The sequence below is a fragment of the Apis mellifera genome, linkage group LG3 (assembly GCF_003254395.2).
Source record: "Apis mellifera strain DH4 linkage group LG3, Amel_HAv3.1, whole genome shotgun sequence".
Lineage (NCBI taxonomy): Eukaryota > Metazoa > Arthropoda > Insecta > Hymenoptera > Apidae > Apis > Apis mellifera.
The window spans coordinates 182110-203945 of NC_037640.1; the positions used below are offsets into that span (position 1 = coordinate 182110).

Genomic DNA, 21836 nt, shown 5'->3' on the forward strand with positions numbered 1-21836 from the left:
TATATATATATATATATATATATATATATATATATATATATATAGAAAGAGGAATGGAGATACTCTCTTGGGCTAATTTTCCAAAAAGCATACACTTCCGATTGACATGAAATTTAAAACGAAGGAAGAGAAAAGAAAAATGGATTGAACATCTAAAAGTTTTAGTTTCGGATTTTTATTATTATTTTCCAAAATATCAACTCTTTTAACATAGTATTCTAAAAATAAGATTTCAATAAAACATGATACAAAATTGTGATTTTTCCATGTAACACGAGTATTTAATAAACGTAAACAACCTTCTTTAGCACAAATATTTCTATTATATTATTCTTGTTGACATTCCTCTGATTAGTTCTGATTTCACTCAATAATTTCGATACAACACGGAACGAATTAAACTTTTGGTATAATATATTGAATTCTCTCTATACATCTAACTAATATAACTGTTTTTGCAATAGCAATCATAGTTATTGAGTATCGAATAGCCAATAACGTAATAATAGAATAGCCTTAGCATCTATAAGGTATTCCACATAAAATATTGGCATCGTAATGATTGTTCTAGCTTGATTTCTAAAGAAGAAAAATATATAAACCAAAATTAGCATGGTTCAAATATGGTGTATCGAAAGTCAATATTTTTTGACCATTGAAATTAAGATGAATAAAAATAATAATCATTGGTGAGTTTGCCAGCAATTGAGGAAAAAAATCTGTACTAATTAAACCACAATCAGTAATTCTATCAATTGATCTTAAAATGTAATATATAATTAAAAATTATATTACATATATGTTATATTGTTTAGACAAAAAATATTCTTTAAGCAACTGAATTTATAACAATTAATTTTATTTGGAATACTCTATTCATATAGGATATATAATAATATAATATTAATATTCTATTCATATCGTGTCGCTACTATATCGTGACATCATATTATATTATCTATTCTATATTGATAATATGAATAATGATTTAAAGATTATTTTATATCTACTATATACTTTAAATTCTTCGAATTTCTTCAAATTTTACATCAATCGAAAACATATGCTTTTCAGAAATACAGCTTTTTTCTAATATTTTTATTTTATTATAAAAATTATATGTAAAAAAAAGCACATTTCAATGATTTTAAAATCTATCAAAAAGATATTTTGAATAATTTTTTTCTATAATAATTATCATTGTTTGATTTTAGTATTTACAAGAAAATGGTCCATTTACATAATATTTATCTGTTTATAGAAAGATTGCATAAATAATTAGGATATATGTAATTGCTGAAGCGTTAAAAAGCTATTTCTTCTATATTTTATATATCTATATATCTTCAATATATCTATTTCTTTCTGTAAATTTTGATATTTGAAATATCTCAATTTCACTTATCGATGAAAAGTATCAATCATCGATATTTTTCGTCGAAAATAAAATATAAAAGTTGGCAATGTTTATATAAATATTTTTTTAAGATTCTACAAAAAATTCAGAAGATTTAGATTTAACAATTGAATATATAATTAATTATATAATGTTAATAAGTATAATATCAAATATAGTAGAGATATAATAATTTCCAATATAATGCTTCACGCATTATTGAATTTTCAAACAAATTAAAATATCTCTAAAAGTATTTGAGTTTTTAATGATGATTTACATTTCTTTATTAATGAAATATAGTAAAATCGATTTATGCAAAAAAATTGTAAAGTTTCATTTAAAAAAAGAAGTGTAATTACATTTTACAATTGCACCAATGTATTTAAGAAAAAATTATTATAGCATAAAATAAACAAATAATGTAACATTTTTCCTATGATTTGTTTCTAATTTCATTTGAAATAAAATTATAGCCTGTTTTAATCATTGGAATCATTTTGTACAGTATCGAATATATCGAATAGTTCATTCATATAGTTCACTATTGAGATACATATTTTTGAGAATATCTAAACTAAGATTGAGCAACTTATATAGAAAAAACATAATTAGTATTAGAATCATGCTCTTAAAAATATATTTCAAAGTAAATATATAAAGTGTAACTCTTTCTTAAGTAATCAATAATAAAAATAGCAATAATTTCTAATATTTCAAATATTATTATTTGAAATATCTTATTATTTTTCTTATACAATCATCTTAATAAATCTTCAATAATATTACATTTTAGAAAATAATTAATTCTTATGATAAAGAAATTATTACGCACAAAACACGTCTACGATTAATATGACTGATGAATTATTAAAATTAAAAAGTTAATTTAATTAGAAAAGTTTAAAACGTAAAAAAGAGAAATTTAACTTTTTAACTAATTTTAATTTCATGACTAGATGTCATTCATATTATAAAATACTTTCTACAATGTTTTCCGATATTTTTATATTTAATATCACGAATTAAAACTTTCGAATTTTTTCATGCATTTTCCAATGATTGTGACAGATATTTTTTTTCTTTAAGATTAATTTTATTTTTTTTGTAATTTTGAACGTGGATAATACCGATCAAAACATTAACGAGGCGTAACTTATACTGGGAATGGTGCGGGCTCGCATACTAGCTGGATTCGTTCCCCGGGACAAACGTTCTCGCTACCTCGTGAAACGTCACTTCGGGCATGTGTAGAAGGGTGGAACTTGACTTAGTTCGATACCGGACGCCGAGGCGTTCGGGCCGTCCAAAACGTTTGCGATTCTTGGTCGAAATAAATCAGCTTCCTTACACGCGTTTTTGTCTCGTGACGAAAATTATTGAATTTTGAAATATAATAAGTAATCTTAGTCCTTGGTTGTTCACGATATGCGTATTTTTAAAATATTTTCGGAATCACGCATCCTATTTTGGTATATACGCAAACAGAAAAAGAGAGAGTTTCATCGTTGTTCCTTATCGCGGAAAGAGAAACGGTAAGATGAAATTTCGAATGTTATAATTACATATAGCAAACGTATTGATGCATTTTTGCTTTTAAAATGTACACGATTCACGTTTTTAATTTCACTTAATATTCTTCACTTGTAATATTTCAACTTATAAGTTAAGTTTGTTATTTTATCTGGTATTAGCTTGTGATGAATTCAATTTTTTGATAAAATTATTTTTTTTTTTTATTGAGATACAATTTTGAAATGAAATGTTGACTAGTTTAAAATTAATTTTATCGCTATTAACTAATCGAATTATGAATATATTCGATTACAATTAATTTATTATTATTATTAAACTAATCGAAAATCAATTATGAAATCAAGTAGATATCGATCATTTTTAATATCATTAATATGCATTAGAATACGATAATTGATTTTGCTTCGTTAGTTCAACTTGGAATTGTACATTAATAATTATTTACCTATAGGGAATACATAACAACAACCATAGAAGATTGTTTGTAAATATTTTTAGCACCGGTAAGTATTAAATGTGGTGGAAAATGTTTACAGCAAATTAATCTACCGTAATTAAATTATATATACCTTTTTTGTACGAAAAGATCATGCACGCTCTATTTGTTACTACTTACATCCTGTATAGTACATACTAATATTTCCGCGCGTGTTCCGATACTTCATAATGTTCTGATATACTTATTTCGTAGTGTAAAGAAAATTAAATTATTCCGTATTTGCATATCTGATGATCTGAAATTAATAATTGATATATAGTTTACAATTTTTATATTTTTTTCAATCGTTTCAATATTGTGATTTTATTAACAAGGGTCAACGTGTAATAGTACTTGTTAAAAACATATAAGAAAGAGAAAAAAATAAATAAATAAAAGTCTTACTCCACTATTTATAATTAAAATAATTAGTAAAATATAATTGTCATGCATTTTGGAAAATAAATATTTTTCCTTTTGCGTTAGATCTTTGTTAAAATATAATATAATTTTCATAATAAATATTTTTGTGATAGAGAAAAAAAATTTCTTTTTTAAAAAGGATCATTTTATTTTATGCACAGTGAAGATGCTAAAAGAAGACGAGTACGAAGACGAATAGATACGGGTCAATAAATTAATTGGTGACGAGAAAGGTGAACAAGTTAACTAAACGGTATAAATACGATAAATAGGGTTAGAGGCCCATGGCCGGGAATTCTTTTCGCTGGCTTTGGTCGTGGATCTCGATCATAGTTTTATCTGGATGTTTGCTTATTTCAAGCGGCGAACAAGTTCCATGTGTTTCTTATTTGTCAAATACAGTTGAGGATACTTATAATGAAACCCAAACAGAAGTAATGCTTTTTCTAAGAGAGTATTGTAACGATGAGATTAATGCTATTAATATAGCCACAAATATACAAGACTACTTTAATCGATTTAATTTTGACGTACAGATCACCGTAATACCTTTGTCATGTAAGTATATTTTATCTATGCATATTTGATTTTTAAGTTGTTAATTTGTAAATCGGTTTTATTTAGCGATAAGAATAAATTCAACTATGCGCTTATAAATCTGAATCAAATTTGTGCAAGAAATTCATTTCATAATTTGAATACTATTATAGTGAGATATTACAATAGTTCATTACTTATATGAAAATAATATTTGATTTTCACAAATTTATTTCAAATTTCAGAATAAAAATTTAAAAATTCCGAAAATTTATATTTATAAATAATTCGATAATAAAATGAATTTAATTTCTTAAAGGAATCAAATTATGAAGAGAAACAGAAGATATATTTTGCTGATCTTTTATAAATATAGGAAAATATAAGAATTATGAAGAATAAATAGAATTTTTATTTTAATTTTTTTTCACTTTACATAACTATTTAAAAATAATATTATGTATAAAAAATATAAAAATGCACATAGAATATTTCTAAGGAAATTAAAGACAATATTATTTTATTAGATAGATATTTTTAGATAGATATAGTGCTATTATATTATTATTTCATATTATTATTATATTATTAGTATGTTAGTATATATAGTTATATATAAAAATTATTTTCAAAAATAACCAATTGATTTTAAATGAATAGAAAATTTCTAACAGGATATAGAATTCTCTCAGTTCAAATTTATTTCATAAAATTTCAAACTAATAAACTTAACTTAATAATAGAAATGCTTTTTTCACTTTTGAATTAGAAACTATTGTATTTAAATTTAAATTTAATGAAAATTGCGCTTCTTTTTTTTATTTATAAAAAATTAGAATCTAATTTATCAATGTTCGGAAATACGCATTTGCAATATAGCTCCATCACTAATTTTACCAATTACTAATTATCGATTATCAAATATAAGAATCAGTTTTTTCTTTTTCTTAGTGTCATGTGAAACAAAAACTTGGGGCCTTGATACCCTGTTACACATACTTGGTCAAAAAAGAGCGAAAGCTCTCGTAGCTGTTCTTGATTCACCAATGTGTGAAGTTACCATAAAACTCGCACATCTCTGGAACATGCCATTGTTCACATGGACTTGTCCTTTGGTAAGCAAATCATACTATATTATTTGTACATATTCTTGTAATTTCCTTTTTTTATATTAAATAATTGAGAAATTTTTTTATAATTTTTCTTTATAATAAAAAAATATATAATAAAATAAAGAACATTTATCTTTAAAATCTGTAAAAAAAATATTATCCTATAAATATCTAATGATTGTTGAAACTTGGATATCATGGATTATATTTAATTAAAATTATTGCAAATAATTATATTCAATAACATTAAATTCAGAAAATTTTTATAGAAAATTTATCACAAAATTAGTAAATGAAAATATCTTATTCTCATTTTACTGAAATTTTTATTTCGGATCGTTATATATTTTAAATATTTCGCTTATTACTTATAATATAAAAAAAATATATTAAAAGAAAATATTATTTAATTTAAGTGAGCAAATAGTATATGATAGGAAAATATTTTTTTTAAGAATATAAAAACATCAATATTGAATTTTTTTTAAACTACATATTTTTATTATAGCAATTATAGCATTATAGCTAAGATCTAAACACAAATCTATTAATTATAATTTAATTATGAATATAAAAAATTCATAATTCATAATTGGTCAATTGATACAAGTAGTAAAATAATTATAGAAAAATTTATTTTAACTAATGCTTAAAATAATTTCCAATCAATTTTTATAGATTCTAGATTACCATAATAACATAGATTATAATAACATTTTGTTTAATACGCGAAAAAACGTATTAAAACTATAAATGTTTGTTCAATATCAATGAAAAAATTATAATGTCAATTCATAAATTGACATTTATATAAATATTCAAAATCATTTAATTGTTTAACATCGTTTTAAAATTATTCTTATTTCTTAAAATTAATTCTTCACTCACAATTATTTTATTATTTATATTAATTTATCTAATTTTTATATGAATCAATTTTTATATGAATGAATATGTATATATAGTGTGTTCATTTTGATTTTTGCCATGATAAAATGAATACAATATTAATATATTAATGGAGCATTTTTGAAAGTCAAAACAAAACAAAAATCAATATAAAAAATGTCGGTCAAAACTTATTTATTAAATTATAAACAATTGAAGTTTTTATTAAAAACAAGATACAAGATATTTTTATTATCGCGCAATCTCTGTTTGCGCCTCGTTTTTAGTAAACTTAAATTAGTTATAACTTAATAAATAATCCTCAACTGACATTTTTATATATCAATTTTTGATTTTATTTTGACTTTATTCATTCAATATTTTGAAAATAAAAAATATGAGCTCGAGAAAAAGATTTTTTTATATTTTATCATAATAATATTGGTTTCAAATAATGATTTTCTCTGATTTTTTTTTTCCTATTAAAAATAAGATATTTAAAAAATTTAAGTTAGGTGAGATTGCATAGAGTACTAATATTTGTGAAACATCGTTGATTTTGGAAATCAAAACCAAAGCAAAGATTAATATTTAAAAATATTGGATAAATTTATTTATTATTATTAAGTTAGGAATAATTTAAGTTCATATAGATAAAATAAATCGGGAACAAAATGTGATGATACGGGGAAAGATAGAATGGTTTCATTTTATTTTTATTTTGCTACGTAATGTAAATTTTAATTGCTTATATTTTAATAAATAAACCTTAGTTAGCATTTTTACATATTAATTTTTGTTTATTTTAATTTATAGAATCGATTGATCTAAAAGTGTTTTAAGAATTAATATTAATATTTATCAATATTTACATTTAAAATAAATATTTTTGTATCTGTAAAAATAGAGAAAGCACGATAAAAATATCTGTTTTAATAAAAAAATTTTTTCTTATATTTTTCTTTTCTCACTACGAAAAAACAATAAAATTTCGTTTGATATATAATGTACAAACACTTTAAGTAGCATGATCAAAATGTTGTTTTAGAGAAACTTAGAAGAAAGGCAACTTTCATCAATTGTTAGATTATCTCCATCATTACCAATGATAGCGAAAGCTCTTACGGAAATGCTGATACATTTACAATGGAAAACCGTAGCGATAATAGGAACTGGTAAATTTTCATTTCTATTTATTGTTATTGTTATGATTATTATTGTTAATATTGAAAAATATGATAATATATGGAAAAATATAAACGAATATAAAAAAAAAATCTACTATGTTTCAGATCGTGAACCGTGGATGAGTCTTGAGAGAGTACTCTTGAATTCTTTACAAAATACCGGTGCTGTAGTACGACGACGCGCAATATTACCACACCAAGCCTCTTTTGAACAAATTCGAAAAATTCTTCGTAGTGTTTACAACGTTTCTCGTAAAGGTGAGTTTCTTCTATTTTTCTATCTAATTTTTTTTTTCAAAATTGATTATAATTGATTCTAATGATGATTTTAAACAAATAAAATATTTTTAAAATAGAGATAAGTCGAAATTTGATTTTTAAATTCGAATTTGAAACTTTTTTTTATCTTCTAACAAAATTAGGCAATTAGATATTTATTTATTTTGTCAAGAACTTAAAATCTTAATAAATTTTTGAAGTTCTTCGAACTCAAATGTATAAATGAACTAATAATAATACAAATTATTTTAATTAAATTAAAAAAAAAATTTTTTTATACTATTATAATTGATTAATTAGTAGAATCACATCAATTAAAATAGCTTTTTCAATAATAAAAAATAATAATAATAAATTAGCTTCATAGCAATTTTAATGACCTTAAAATATATTGCAATATTTTCAGCAATTTTTTTTTTTAACTATAATTGGCTTTAGTTATTAACAAAAAATGTTTGATTCTATATTTGATATTAAATTCTGTTGTTCTATATGTGTGTTCATCAGACAATAGTATGCGATTTAAATTGTATAAATATATATTATATAATTGGCAATTAATATATTTATTTACATACATAGAATTCAATTGTATAATATCAAGTTTCTTGTAAATAATTAAAAAAAAGTCGATTGTCATACAGATTCTCTGTAAAATAAAAAATTGATTAAAAATTAAAAATTAGCAATTGCATTTTGCATTTTGCACTAAGATATAATATTAAGCTTATTAAGATTAGCAAAATGAGAATTAAAATAAAAAGCAGATTGATCTTAAAATCAAAATATAAACTATATTTTATATAAACTGTATTTTAACATAATTTATTTTATTGATATAAATTATTTATATTAACTATTATGTATCTTATCTTTCGAAAATTCAAGAATTCAAAACTTTTTAAGATTTCAAAATTTGAAGTATCCATCTTTATTTTAAAACTATATGCAGAATATTTATAAAAATGTGGGACATCTTCGAAGGATAAATTCTAGACATCAAAGCGATTAAAAAATATCATTATTTATATCTCATATATCATATCTCATAAGATTTAATGAATTGTAAACATTTTAAGTTTACGTTAGAGTGAATATGAAATGAATACGATACAGTTAAAACGCTCAACTGAATAGCAGTACTATATCGCATTATCGTTTGCGTAATTGAATCCTTCAACGAATGAATTTATATCTTTTAAATAAATCATTTTGAAAATAGAATTTTAGTTTAATACAATATATTATGTATTTGTATATATTACTTACATATGTAATATATGTTTATTATATAATTTGTTATTGAATAAAAATTATCACAAATAAGTTATAGCAAATTTCTGGATATTCGATATTTTAGAACATTTTATTTAAATCCATGAATCAAACGATATTTAACTTACTTTAAATTACTTCAAATTTGCTGAAATTTATAAGAACAAATTAAAACATAAAAGTATATTACAAAGATTAATAAAATAGAATATATTGTTTTACACATTTGTTTTTTTAATTATTCTTATATATACAATAATGTCATTAATAATATTTAAATAAATTAATTTTAATTGACAAATCTCTATCTTTATTTTATTTGTATTTAATATTTCTTATTTTAATATAAGATTAGTAAATCGGAAAGAAATAATCGAAATTCAATATTTCTATTTTAATTATATTGTATTAACATCAAATCTTATGTCGATTGAAAATCTATATAGACATTGCACTTTTTTTCTCTATTAATGCATATTGATAATATTTTCATTAATTTCAGATAAAATTATGTCAATAAGTATTTATCATTTAATCATTATCATATAACTTAATTTTATATGAAACTTATTTTCATTAAAATTTTAAAATAAAATGTTTAAAATAAACACGTATTCGAATATATATTATTTCATCAAACTCTGAATTTAATTTTGTGGTAATATAATTTATTGAAATAACATTGCTAAAAATTAAATCGGAAGCATTAGAAAAAGAAGCTAAATAAAAAAAATAAAATATTCTGTGAATTTATGAATCGAAAATAGAAATGCAAAAATTTATAACATGCATTTATAAAAAATTATAATATGTACGATATTTTTTATGTGAATATTATGGATATTTAATTATTTATTTTCAGTATGAGAATAAGAAATATTTTGTAAGTGAGATAAAGACAAAAATTTATGAATTGATTTATTGATTTAGTGATTTGTAAAATTGAAATTGATTCAATTTTTTTGTATATATAAAAACTTTTCAATCTGAAATCTTACGCCAATGTATTTTGATTTGCTTTTATGGACTTTGGCAAATAAACAGTGAATGTAATACAATGATTCATAATTCATGATTCTACGATTTTAAATAAAGTATTGTATAATATTGCATCGTATAACGCCCAATATTGTGGAATTTGTTATAATTTATTCATTCTTAAATATTCTTAAATAATATTTTAAATAAGAAATTAGTATTAACAATTAAGAGTAATATAATTTTTCTTTTTTAATGCGACATAAATGCACTACATAGTTACATTATGCGATATTTGTATACAAAATTATTACATTATATGTATATATATATATATATATATATATATATATATATATATATATGTATATAATGTATATAATGTATATTATATTACATTAATATTCAAAAACAGTTATTTCTGTATCTAAAAAATCTCGTGTATTAATACATTTAATTTTGAAAACTCCATGAAAGCGAAACTACGAACAAAATTGTCGTTCATCTGAACTCTCATTCTGCTTTAGTAAAACTTTATTAATTTATTAACAACTTTATTAACACAAAATGGAATCAAAGGTGTGTCGTAAAATCGAGATATATGCAACAAAAGAGACTAATTATACGATCTGTTTTCACAATTCTCCATTCAATATTTTCCCTTATCGAAAAAAGTTTTGGAAAATTCATAGCAGAGATTGTTAAAATTCAATGAACAAGAATTTATTATTTATTTCACAAAAGTGTTTCACATTTTTATAAGTATTCTATATATAAATGTATAATACGTATAAATATAAAGTGTAAAATATATCGATTAAAACGTATTTTTTAACTACATGCAGTTACGGTGCTATGTCTACCTACGTCTGATGAAGATGGATTAATTACCCGTGTCCTCTCCGAGATAGATATTGTACAGCATTCTTTTAATTCCATACGAAATTCTATGACTATAATTATTCATACAAAGGACGACGATTTTTTTCTTCCGATCGAAAACACTTCAATTTCTTATTTCGATCCAATAACAACATCTGTTTCGTTTGCAACTTCATCATCTTCAAATCTCTCTGTTTCGAATCAAGTCTTGCCCAACGAAATGACTTTTAACGATTACGATGACAACACAACGGTAAACATGCAAGAAAAAGAAAGAAAAGAAAAATTTCATCAATTACGTGATAAATCAAAAGTAAATAATCGATTTCTCCCGCCAAGAAATTTAAGCTCTACGTTCCTAGAAAGATTGTTAACAATAACGCCTCTCGATTACAGGTATAGCTGTAATTTATCTTTTTTTTATTCGCGTAATAAAAACTTCGACGTAAATAAAAATTAATAATAAACTATATTGTATTTTTTTTCACAGATATGATGTGGAAAAAGTATTCGAAGGTATAGAACGATACATGGTACCAACTTTAATGGATCGTTTAAACGAAACCCTTAATATCTTAATGAATGATAATTCCAGTATAAATGCATTTAATAATAAGATTTATACGTATGTTTTGTTGGATTGGCGTATCGATGTTTGGAAACCTATAATGGTTACCGTGGAAGGACGTGAAAAACTATTTGTTCGAAAACTATCTACAAATGCTCTAGCATTTCTCAATATAAATGATACTGATTTCTCAAAGTGCAATTTTGACGTCAATGGAATTCCTATTATCGATTGCATAGGTAAAAAAAAATATATATATATATATATTTAAAATTCATATATTATATGAAGTATCTCTTAATAACAGAGAAAAATCAAACATAGTTAATATGTTTTTTTTATTTCTAAATTTCACTAAAATTTAAAAGAGAAAAATAGTTGACATAAAATAATAGATGTTAGAACGTGTGAAAAAATACATCAATAATTATTTTTATTTAAAAATGAAAAAATTTTTTATGTATTTTTATATGCTGAATCTAAATTTAGTCATAAAAGTCATCTATTATATATTATATTATATAAACATTACTTTAGAAGATAAATGAATGTATGTATCTTATATTTAATCTCCTTTTATATTATTAAAAAAAAGGAATATTTCATATGGATATATATTTAAAATTTAAAAATAATTAATTAAATTACATTAATATTGAGAAATATTTAAAATCATAAGATGTGCTATTATTTTATTCCATTTTAAAATGTAGAAATAACAACAAATATATTCGTAAAATATTTTTGGGGAGTTACTTTTAAGATTAAATAAAAAAAATCAAAACAAATAAAAAGTTAATATAGAAAAATCGATCGAAGTTTATTTATTAAGTTACAAAGAACGAAGATAGAATAAGATAGCTTTATCTCTGTTACATTTCTGTTTCACTCTGTATCTTGCATCATCAAACATAAACATAAATTGTTTATAACTCAATCGATATTTTTATATATTAACTTTTACGTTTGTTTTGATCTGTATCGATCCACTGTAAATAATAGAAATATATTAACAATCTATATATGTAAAAAAAAGAATTTTTGTGAAATGATAATTTTCTTTTATATATATCATATATCATAAATTTTTTCATTTAAAATTATTTGTATATAGAAAGAATATATAGAATATATATAGAATATATAAAATATAATATATATCTTCTGAAAATAAAAGTTAAATTATTTTTAATTAGTTTTAATTAATTTTAATTAAAAAAATTAATTGATTATATTTAAATTTTAACAATTTAAAGTTTATTTTCATAAACTTTTAGTAACTATTAAAATAAAAAAAGCTCTAAATAATAAAAAAAAATTTGCTTCTATATTTTATTTCATCTTAGTATAGAGTATTCAATTTCAATGCAATTATCTTTTCTATAGATTTTTGAATGCAATTATCTCTTTTTATAAATTATTTTGAAAAATGTTTTAAATAAAACTTACATTTTATAAAGAGATATTTTATGATACAAATATTTTCTAAATGATTGTTTTCGATTTTTCAAAGTAATTCTTATTTTTTAAATCAAATTAATCAAATTATCATTTTTTTAATGTACTAATTAATGCATTTCGATAAAAATTACTAATAATGTAAAATTAAAAATAACTAAGAGATATTTCAATATGAATTTTGTAAAACTTATTAAATAACAGCTAAGAAACACGTAAAACTTACATTTATTTTTACTTTGTTTATCTTTTATATAGTAAATTTTACAAAATTTAACCAAAAAGTTTTTTCATTGTAAATAATATATATGTATATGTATACATAAAGAAAATCTTGAAAAAATTGTTGAAATCCATAAAGAAGAAGATTGATAGCTCATACAGGATAATATTATACAGTAAGATTATACAGGACAGCTATTCTAAATGATAATCATATATTGATATATACACTATATATAATAGATACATATAAATGAAATTCAATGATATAATATCTAAGATTATTTTGAAAATAACTCGAAAATTAAATTCGATCTATTTTTAAGATTTTAAGAAATATTATATTTTCATCAAGTGATTTATTTAAATATATTTATTTAAATCGTATAAATTTGTGAAAATATTTTTTTTTTATAGAGAATACTTTGGACGAATCAACTTTTCATATTGTACATATCGTGACTGTCGTTTTGGGATCATTGTTACTAACTGTGCTTGCAATATCGATCGCAATATTGATCAGGTAACGAATCAATTTATTAGGCTTATACGTTTCGTAAATAACACGCACTAATAATATAATAATAACCCATAAATTATTATTTTAACTTTCATTGAAACAGATACAAACTTTTAAACAAAATTTAAAACATAAAAATATAAAATGATACTTAATATAACAAAATAATAAATCATGTAATAAATCATATAATAATTAATATTTGTAACTATAGAAAGAAGTTACTTAAGAAGAGAATGTCTAAAGGTCCGTACAAGATCATTTTAACTACATCGGATTTCGTATTTCCTCAAGTGCCTCAAGTAGATTCTAGAAGAGTAAGTTAAACATTTTAACGAAATTTTAGCTAAATAAAACATACTATAAACAAATTCATATAGGTGGACGAGGGTATCGAAACAATGTTATGCTGTTGGTTGCAACAACTGCAAGAGTTTGGTGGACCTGAAGTGGAAAAGCCGGATTTACTTCAATTGGGAAGCGTATCTTCTTTGAAACCATGTTTACGAACTAGCACGGGAAACCTGGCACGTCATAATTTCTTCAAAGATCCTCGCGCAAGATACAATGTAAGTATATATATATATATATTTATATATATATTGTATAAAATATTTTATGCATTTGTATACATAACAAAAAACTTTATATTATTCAAACTTAAATACTTCAAATCCATAAAAAAATATTACAGACGATCTGCCTTGTATGTATAACCATAACTTGCTTTGTTAGATGTGTTAATTACATACAAAACCAATCAAAATTAGTAAAATTAACTTTTAAATACTTATAATTCTTAATAATAATATTATGATATAAAATATTAATAATATAAAATAATATTTTGATATTAAAATTTATATTTGAATTCTATAAGTTTCTTTCTATATCAAATAATTTTTTTTAGATAATTAGATTTAATATAATATAAATTAGATTTATATTATATATTGATATATGATATTGATATATGATATTAAATTTAAATTTTATAAATTTCTTTTTATATCAAATATTTTTCTTCAAATCAAATATAAATCAAATAATAAAAAAATAAAAAATTTTATATTTCAAATTGAAATTTAGCTAAAATTACATATAATTTTTATTTAAATGGAAAAAAATTATCAAATTTTAAAAAATTTTTTTAAAAATGAGATGATTAAAATATGTTAATTTTTAATTGTTCTAAATATGAATAATTATTATATATAAATAATTTAGATATAAAAATTTTTTGCTATTTGATAATATTTTATTGATAAATTATTGATAAAATTATTGACAATTATTATTTATGAAATTTTTAATTATAAATAACTATTATTGACAATGAAAATTAATTTCAATAATGAAATATTACTAGTAAAAAAAATTATATTTGATTACTAATTATATTCAATATTGATAAAAGAAATTCTTTTTTTATTGTAACAATTAAGGAAAACGCAACAATTAATGAAAACTTATTTTGATTATCGCCAAATAATATTTGATGAAAAATTCTTTCGATTACCTATATATTTATCTATATTTATTATTATAGTATATATTATATATATATTATATTATATATATTATAATATATTATCTATATTTTCAATAATATATTTTTATTAATGATTATCTATTGTATCTATTAATAATATAAAAGTAATTGCAGAATTTATAATAAATAAAAAAGATACTAAAATTTATAAAACAAAAATATAAAAGAAATATTATAATATTTTATATTATAATATATTATATTTTTATATAATATTTATATATTAATAAATGTAATATATATTTTATATATATATAATATATATATATATATATATATATTTTAACAAAAAGTTTGTATTTAATTCAAGAAACATAAGTTTTTATAAAGTTTGTAATAAATTTGATTTCGTTGATTACACAATAATTTAAATTTAAAATATATACATCAAAAAAATATGACTGAATCAAAAATGTTTCACATTAATTATTGCAATCTAACATGATTTTCGATTTCTGATTCATGTTTGATCTACTTGATTTAATAATGAATAATAATGTTAATTATTATAATGATAGATAATGAAAATTAAGTAAATTCCACAGAATGGATGATATATTTTATTTTGACTTGAGAATAATAACGAAAACATTTTATAATTATAATTTTCTTATTTTCACTTAGATAAAAATATAATATAGATAATATAATCACGATTTTTGATATGATAATATTGCAAATATAAAAATAAAAAAAATAAAAAATTCGATTCAAAAAGTTTGCTAAAGATACAGTTTTAACGACAATAACATTCTGATAGGATCATTATCTCAGGATAGAATCATATCGAGACTGCAACGATTTTTAATTTAAATGATAATATTTTATGTTGTACTTTTTGATTGAAAATATTTGAAAAATAATTTTTTTTTAAATAATATTAATATTTTTTAATAATAAAGTATTTAATACAAAATTAACTAATAGATTTACAATTAAATAATTTATTTTTCATTTCACTGAATAAATTATTTGCTATGGTTATTTGAATTTAATGAAAATAATTATTTTAATATGTGGAATTAAGTATTTATTAAGTTTAAATATTTATATTATTTTTTCTAACACTATTTAAAATATTTCACAATGTTTCTTTTTAACATTATTCACAATTACTATAATATATTATTTTTTTTTATTATTATCAATATTATATATTTATTTTTATCACATTATATCATATTATACATATATATTTAATACTTATATCAGAATATTATTTCAAAAACAAATTTTCAATTTAAAAAAAAACAATTTTTTTTAATCTTTAATTTATTATTTACTTAATCAAATAAAAAATATAAAATTACTTGAAATACATTACTTATCAAATAATAATTAACATTATTTGGTAATTTTAATTATATAGGAAAAGATGTATTTCACTCATAATTTTAGAATATATTGCAAAATAAAAATGTTGAATAACTATTTCCTACATAAATTTTCAGCAACTAATGCTCAGTATTAGTTTTCAAGATTTTTATATTACTTATATTGAATTTCATTAATACATATGTATTCATAAATATCATTATACAGCCACTACTAAAACATTATATTTTAAATTCATCGAAAAGTTAAGCATTAAGAATAATGCAAGCTATTATTTATTTACTGAATACATTATATTTATACAATAATAAATATTATTATTATTATGAATATATTTAATTTAGTTACTTCTATTATTGTAATTTCGATCTTCTAAAGATATTTAGATATTTTATCAAATTATCTTTATTTTTATTTTTATATTTATATTTATAAGGATGTGTAAATATTAATTATATTTATATTAATTATATATTATTGAATAAATATTAATATATAAGTATTTAATTTGCAGTATTCTCAAGCTTGATATATCTTGCAATTGTGATATTATAATATAATAGTAATATATAAATATAAATATATAATTTGCAGTATTCGTAAGCTTAATATATCTTGCAATTGTGATATTTTAAACTCATTAAAATCAGCAGCAAAAAAATTTTGGAAAAATTTTAAATTATATTATTGTAAAATTAATTTCTAAGATTATTTAAAAAATAATTTTTATGAAGTATTTCATAAGTATTTTTAAAAAATAAATTAATGTATTTGCAATTAAATGATTTATTTGTTATTTATGATTTGACTTTAATGGAAATAAGTAATTTCGCAATATTCAACATTAAATGTTTATAATATTATTGTTTTCTATTAATACTATTAATACTATTACACTATTTTAATACTATTTTATTACAACTTATTAATTATTATTATATGAATAGTAATTTTCAAGAATTTCATCTTCAATTTATATGTTCTTCAAATATTCTTAATTTTAATTAAGAATTTAATTTTAATTCTTAATTAATAATACTTCTTAATTTTTTTTTTTAAATATTTCTTTCAAATTAAATATTCCGATCAACTTAAATATTTTGGATCAAATAAAAAACATGATTTGAATTAAAATCATACATTAATTATCAAATAACAATTGGGATTATTTAAATAATTATTTTTAAATTATTATGTAAATAAATAAATTTTATTTAGATTTATCAGAAGAACAATCTTTTTAATCGATTAATTTATTATAGGTACAGATATAAATAAAAAATAAATGTCGATCATATGCACATGCTTTATTATTATTATACCATATATGAAAAATTAAAGTCAAGCATATATTAGTCATATATATAAGAAAAAATTATTCAAAATCTTATTCTGTCTAAGATATTTAAAAATAATTAAAATTGATAACATGAATCTTTTATATGATTATCATTATTTAAAACTAAAAAGGATTTCTATCTTCTAATCGATAATGATTACTAGTAATTAAAAAAATTATAATTAATTATAATATTTATTATTCATTTAATCAAAATCACCAAAATAAAGATAATAATTTTTATATCATCACTTGTAAAATTTAAGTTATAACGAATTATGTATTTTCTCTAAAAATACATAAAAATTATATTTATTTTAAATCAAACTAATTTCGATCTATATATATTATGTTTATCAGGGTGACTTTGTGCAACTAAAAGAACTGCCAACTCAAGGTACTTTTGAGCTGAAAAGCAAAACTATGGATATATTGGCCATGGTAAGGGCATTCTCTTGTAGAATGTTGCACTTTAAAAAGAAGATCATGGCGAAACAAAAAGCGTTTCACGCTTTCTATCATATTTCCGATCATAGATCCATGGACTGCGCCATGAAAATCTGAATCCCCTGATAGGATGTTTAAATGAACCGACAAGACCGTGCCTTGTTTATGAATATTGTTCAAGAGGATCTTTAGAGGACGTACTAGTGCAGGATGAAATCAAGCTCGATTGGTCCTTTAGATTATCATTTCTTACCGATCTTGTGCGGGTAAATAAAATTTCTTTTCTCTAAAATTTAAATTATATTATATTATATTATATTATATTTTATATATATATATATATATATATATATATATTATAATGGAGGAATTGATATATTTATGATATATGTTTGAAAGATCGATTTTAAGCAAAATAAATACAAAAATTGATGTACAAAAATGTTAATTAAACTTCATTTATTAAATTATGAGAAATTAAAATTTACATAAAGAAAATAAGACAGAAAGGAAATAAGAAAATCTTTGTTTCTGTTACATTTTATTTCTCTCTTACTTCAAATGCAAATTTAAATTGTTTATAATCTAATAAATAACGCTCTTATATATATATATATATATCAATTTTTGTATTTGTTTTGATTTCTAGAATCAACTTTCAAGTCAATAAATATATTAATATCTTATATATAAGTTTGTTTTAAATATCTATATTAATTATTTTTATAAGTATTAAAAATAAAAAAAAATATTTCAAATAAAAAATGTATGGTATAAAGTGAAATATATTATAATGATAATATTATAAGTTTGGTTTTAAAAAACTATTAGAAAGCTCTGATATCACGATTAAATTTTTTAAATAAAACTATATTTTCTATATTTAGTTGAAATGAAGAACGAAAATAATAATAAATTATTTGTTTTAATTATCTGTTTTGTCTCTAAAATAGAACAGAAAAAAATGCACAATGAATAATCTAACGATTTTGATGATCATATTGCACCTGCCATATTCGCTTATTTTGAAAATTTTCATTTCATTTTTATTCAATTTAATCAATTTTTTATTATAAATATAACGTATCTTATTGAAAGAAATATATTTCTTTTTTCTTATAATTTCATATCAATTAAAACATTCAATCAATTCTTTTTAGAGAATTATATGATATTATATGACATACAAAATATCTGATCTCCTCATAATGGATACTGGATAGTGCTAATGACGGCAATAAAATTTGAAAATTAATAATTCAGCAGCTTATAAAAAATACATAATGTTTTGTCTTAATATTATATGTTATAAGAATATATAATAAATAAAAAATAATTTCATCAAAAAATTTAAAAATTTGACCTTTATTAGATTTTTTTATTATCTCAAGAGGAAAATATTATTATCATAGTATATTATTTATTCGAAATATTTATCTCTATTAAAAATTCAAAATCATGTGTAGATATTTAAAATGGACATATTGAATAATCAATTGTAAAAAATAAAAAAATAAGATAATAAATCGAACATTAATATTTGATATGATTTTATTCAAAGGGTATGAGATATCTTCATGGTACACCAATACGTGTACATGGTTATCTTACTTCGCGAAACTGTGTCATCGATGCTCGTTGGGTTCTTAAAGTTACCGATTATGGACTGCCTGTTTTTTATGAAGCACAAAATATTGTTCCTCCAATAAAAACAGCTAGAGGTATGACATAAATATAAATTAACAATAAAAAATATTATCTTTTCTAGCTTTGATTTACATAAAAATTCATATAACATAGATTTCATTAAAAATATCTTCAGATTAATAAAAAAAATTGTTAATTTTTTAATTGTAAATATTTAGAAAAGAGATTCGTCCTCGTTTTTTAACAGAAATATCTTTTTTTTTAAATATAATACAAAAGTCAATTGTTTCAAATTCTGCCGAAAATTTTGAAGATAGCGATAAGAAAAGAAAATATATGATTTAATATATAAATATATGAGAACAAATAATAACAAATGAAAAATAATGATAGAAAATCATAGAAAATAAAACTGAACGAAATAAATATAATGCAATATTATCAATTTAAAATTATTTTAATTATATCATATTTGATTTCATTTTTATCAGTAATATGATTAATATGTATATCTTTTATAAAAAAAAAAATTATAATTATATTCAATTTTTCCTTAAATTAATAATATTTATATATTCAGCAATAAAAATAACATTCTACGAATTTTTCAAGACTAATGTAATATATTCAAATTTTTTATCATACCCATATAAAATATAATAATTTTCTTAATATAGAAGAAGATCAATCGTAATTTATATTTTTATCTACAACTTTGGCTTATATATGTAAAAAATATGTACGATAAAATGATAACACAAATTTCATAAATCATATTAAAATATAAACATATATTAATAATAGTGTTATTGATGCTTGTTCTTAAAAAAATTTTTTACGTATTTTTATATATTAATATTTTTGTATAAGATTAAATTTATCTGTAAAAATTATTTATCATGTTAAATTTAGAAAATAAACGGATACAAATTATTAATTTTTTTTTATTTTATTTTCTAATATAAATTTCAATTGTTTATAATTTAAATAATAAATAAACATTAACGACATTTTTTGTGTTTATTTATTTTTATATTTATTTTAACTTCTTCAGATATTCACGAATGTACATATATGTTCTATAAACTCACACGATTAGATATTACAATAGTATTTATATGCATATCTATATCTGTGATATAGCTAATATTTCATTTAACAATTCTTTTCTTAAACCATTTTTGATTTCTTTATCCTTGTATTATATTTTATAAATTTAAATATGTAATTTTCCGAAATCCGAAATATATAAGTCAAACTTGCGTTTATATTATCTATAAAACAAAAATAAGAATTAAGTTTAATTTGAATGATGTGAAATAACCAGATGAATCTAATAATATTATATACATCAGTATATAATTCAATATAATAAATATCATTAATTTTTTTGCAAATGTTTTGAAAAATTAAAATCGAATAATAATTATATACATAGGAAAAAATTTAAAATATTGATTTTTAAAATATATTTCAAAATCAGCGAAATCTAAACTGTCTGTTTTTTAATAATTTTAAGTTTTAATTGCAAACATTTTAAATTTTTTAATGCAAATTCGCAATAATTATTTTTCTTATATTCTTCTTCTTCTGTTATCTTTAGATCTTTTATGGACTGCGCCTGAATTATTAAGACAACCAAATCTTCAAAAAAAAGGAACGCAACCGGGAGACGTTTATAGTTTTGGTATCATTATGCAGGAGGTAGTAGTTCGTGGAGAACCATTTTGCATGCTCGCTCTATCGGCAGAAGGTAATGAATAAAAATTTTTAATGA

The 21836-nt window shown here is 20.3% G+C and overlaps 1 protein-coding gene across 42 annotated transcripts in view; it reads left to right on the forward strand.

Annotated features, from left to right (window-relative positions):
* LOC409422 overlaps positions 1-21836 on the forward strand; it is a 198351-nt gene that overhangs the window by 158188 nt on the left and 18327 nt on the right. For 38 of the 42 annotated variants that reach the window (XM_026439568.1, XM_026439555.1, XM_026439575.1 and 35 more), the window contains 13 exons: positions 3995-4391; positions 5322-5485; positions 7419-7545; positions 7663-7815; positions 10935-11367; positions 11462-11778; positions 13637-13742; positions 13954-14056; positions 14120-14308; positions 18326-18406; positions 18502-18678; positions 19974-20133; positions 21663-21812. In XM_026439568.1, the coding sequence (XP_026295353.1) occupies positions 4118-4391; positions 5322-5485; positions 7419-7545; positions 7663-7815; positions 10935-11367; positions 11462-11778; positions 13637-13742; positions 13954-14056; positions 14120-14308; positions 18326-18406; positions 18502-18678; positions 19974-20133; positions 21663-21812 (2434 nt within the window). In that variant the 5' untranslated portion in view covers positions 3995-4117. Of the gene's footprint in view, positions 1-2646; positions 2932-3383; positions 3436-3994; positions 4392-5321; positions 5486-7418; positions 7546-7662; positions 7816-10934; positions 11368-11461; positions 11779-13636; positions 13743-13953; positions 14057-14119; positions 14309-18325; positions 18407-18501; positions 18679-19973; positions 20134-21662; positions 21813-21836 lie in introns of those variants that run through there. The other 4 variants (XM_026439585.1, XM_026439587.1, XM_026439586.1 and 1 more) reach the window with 4 other exon arrangements.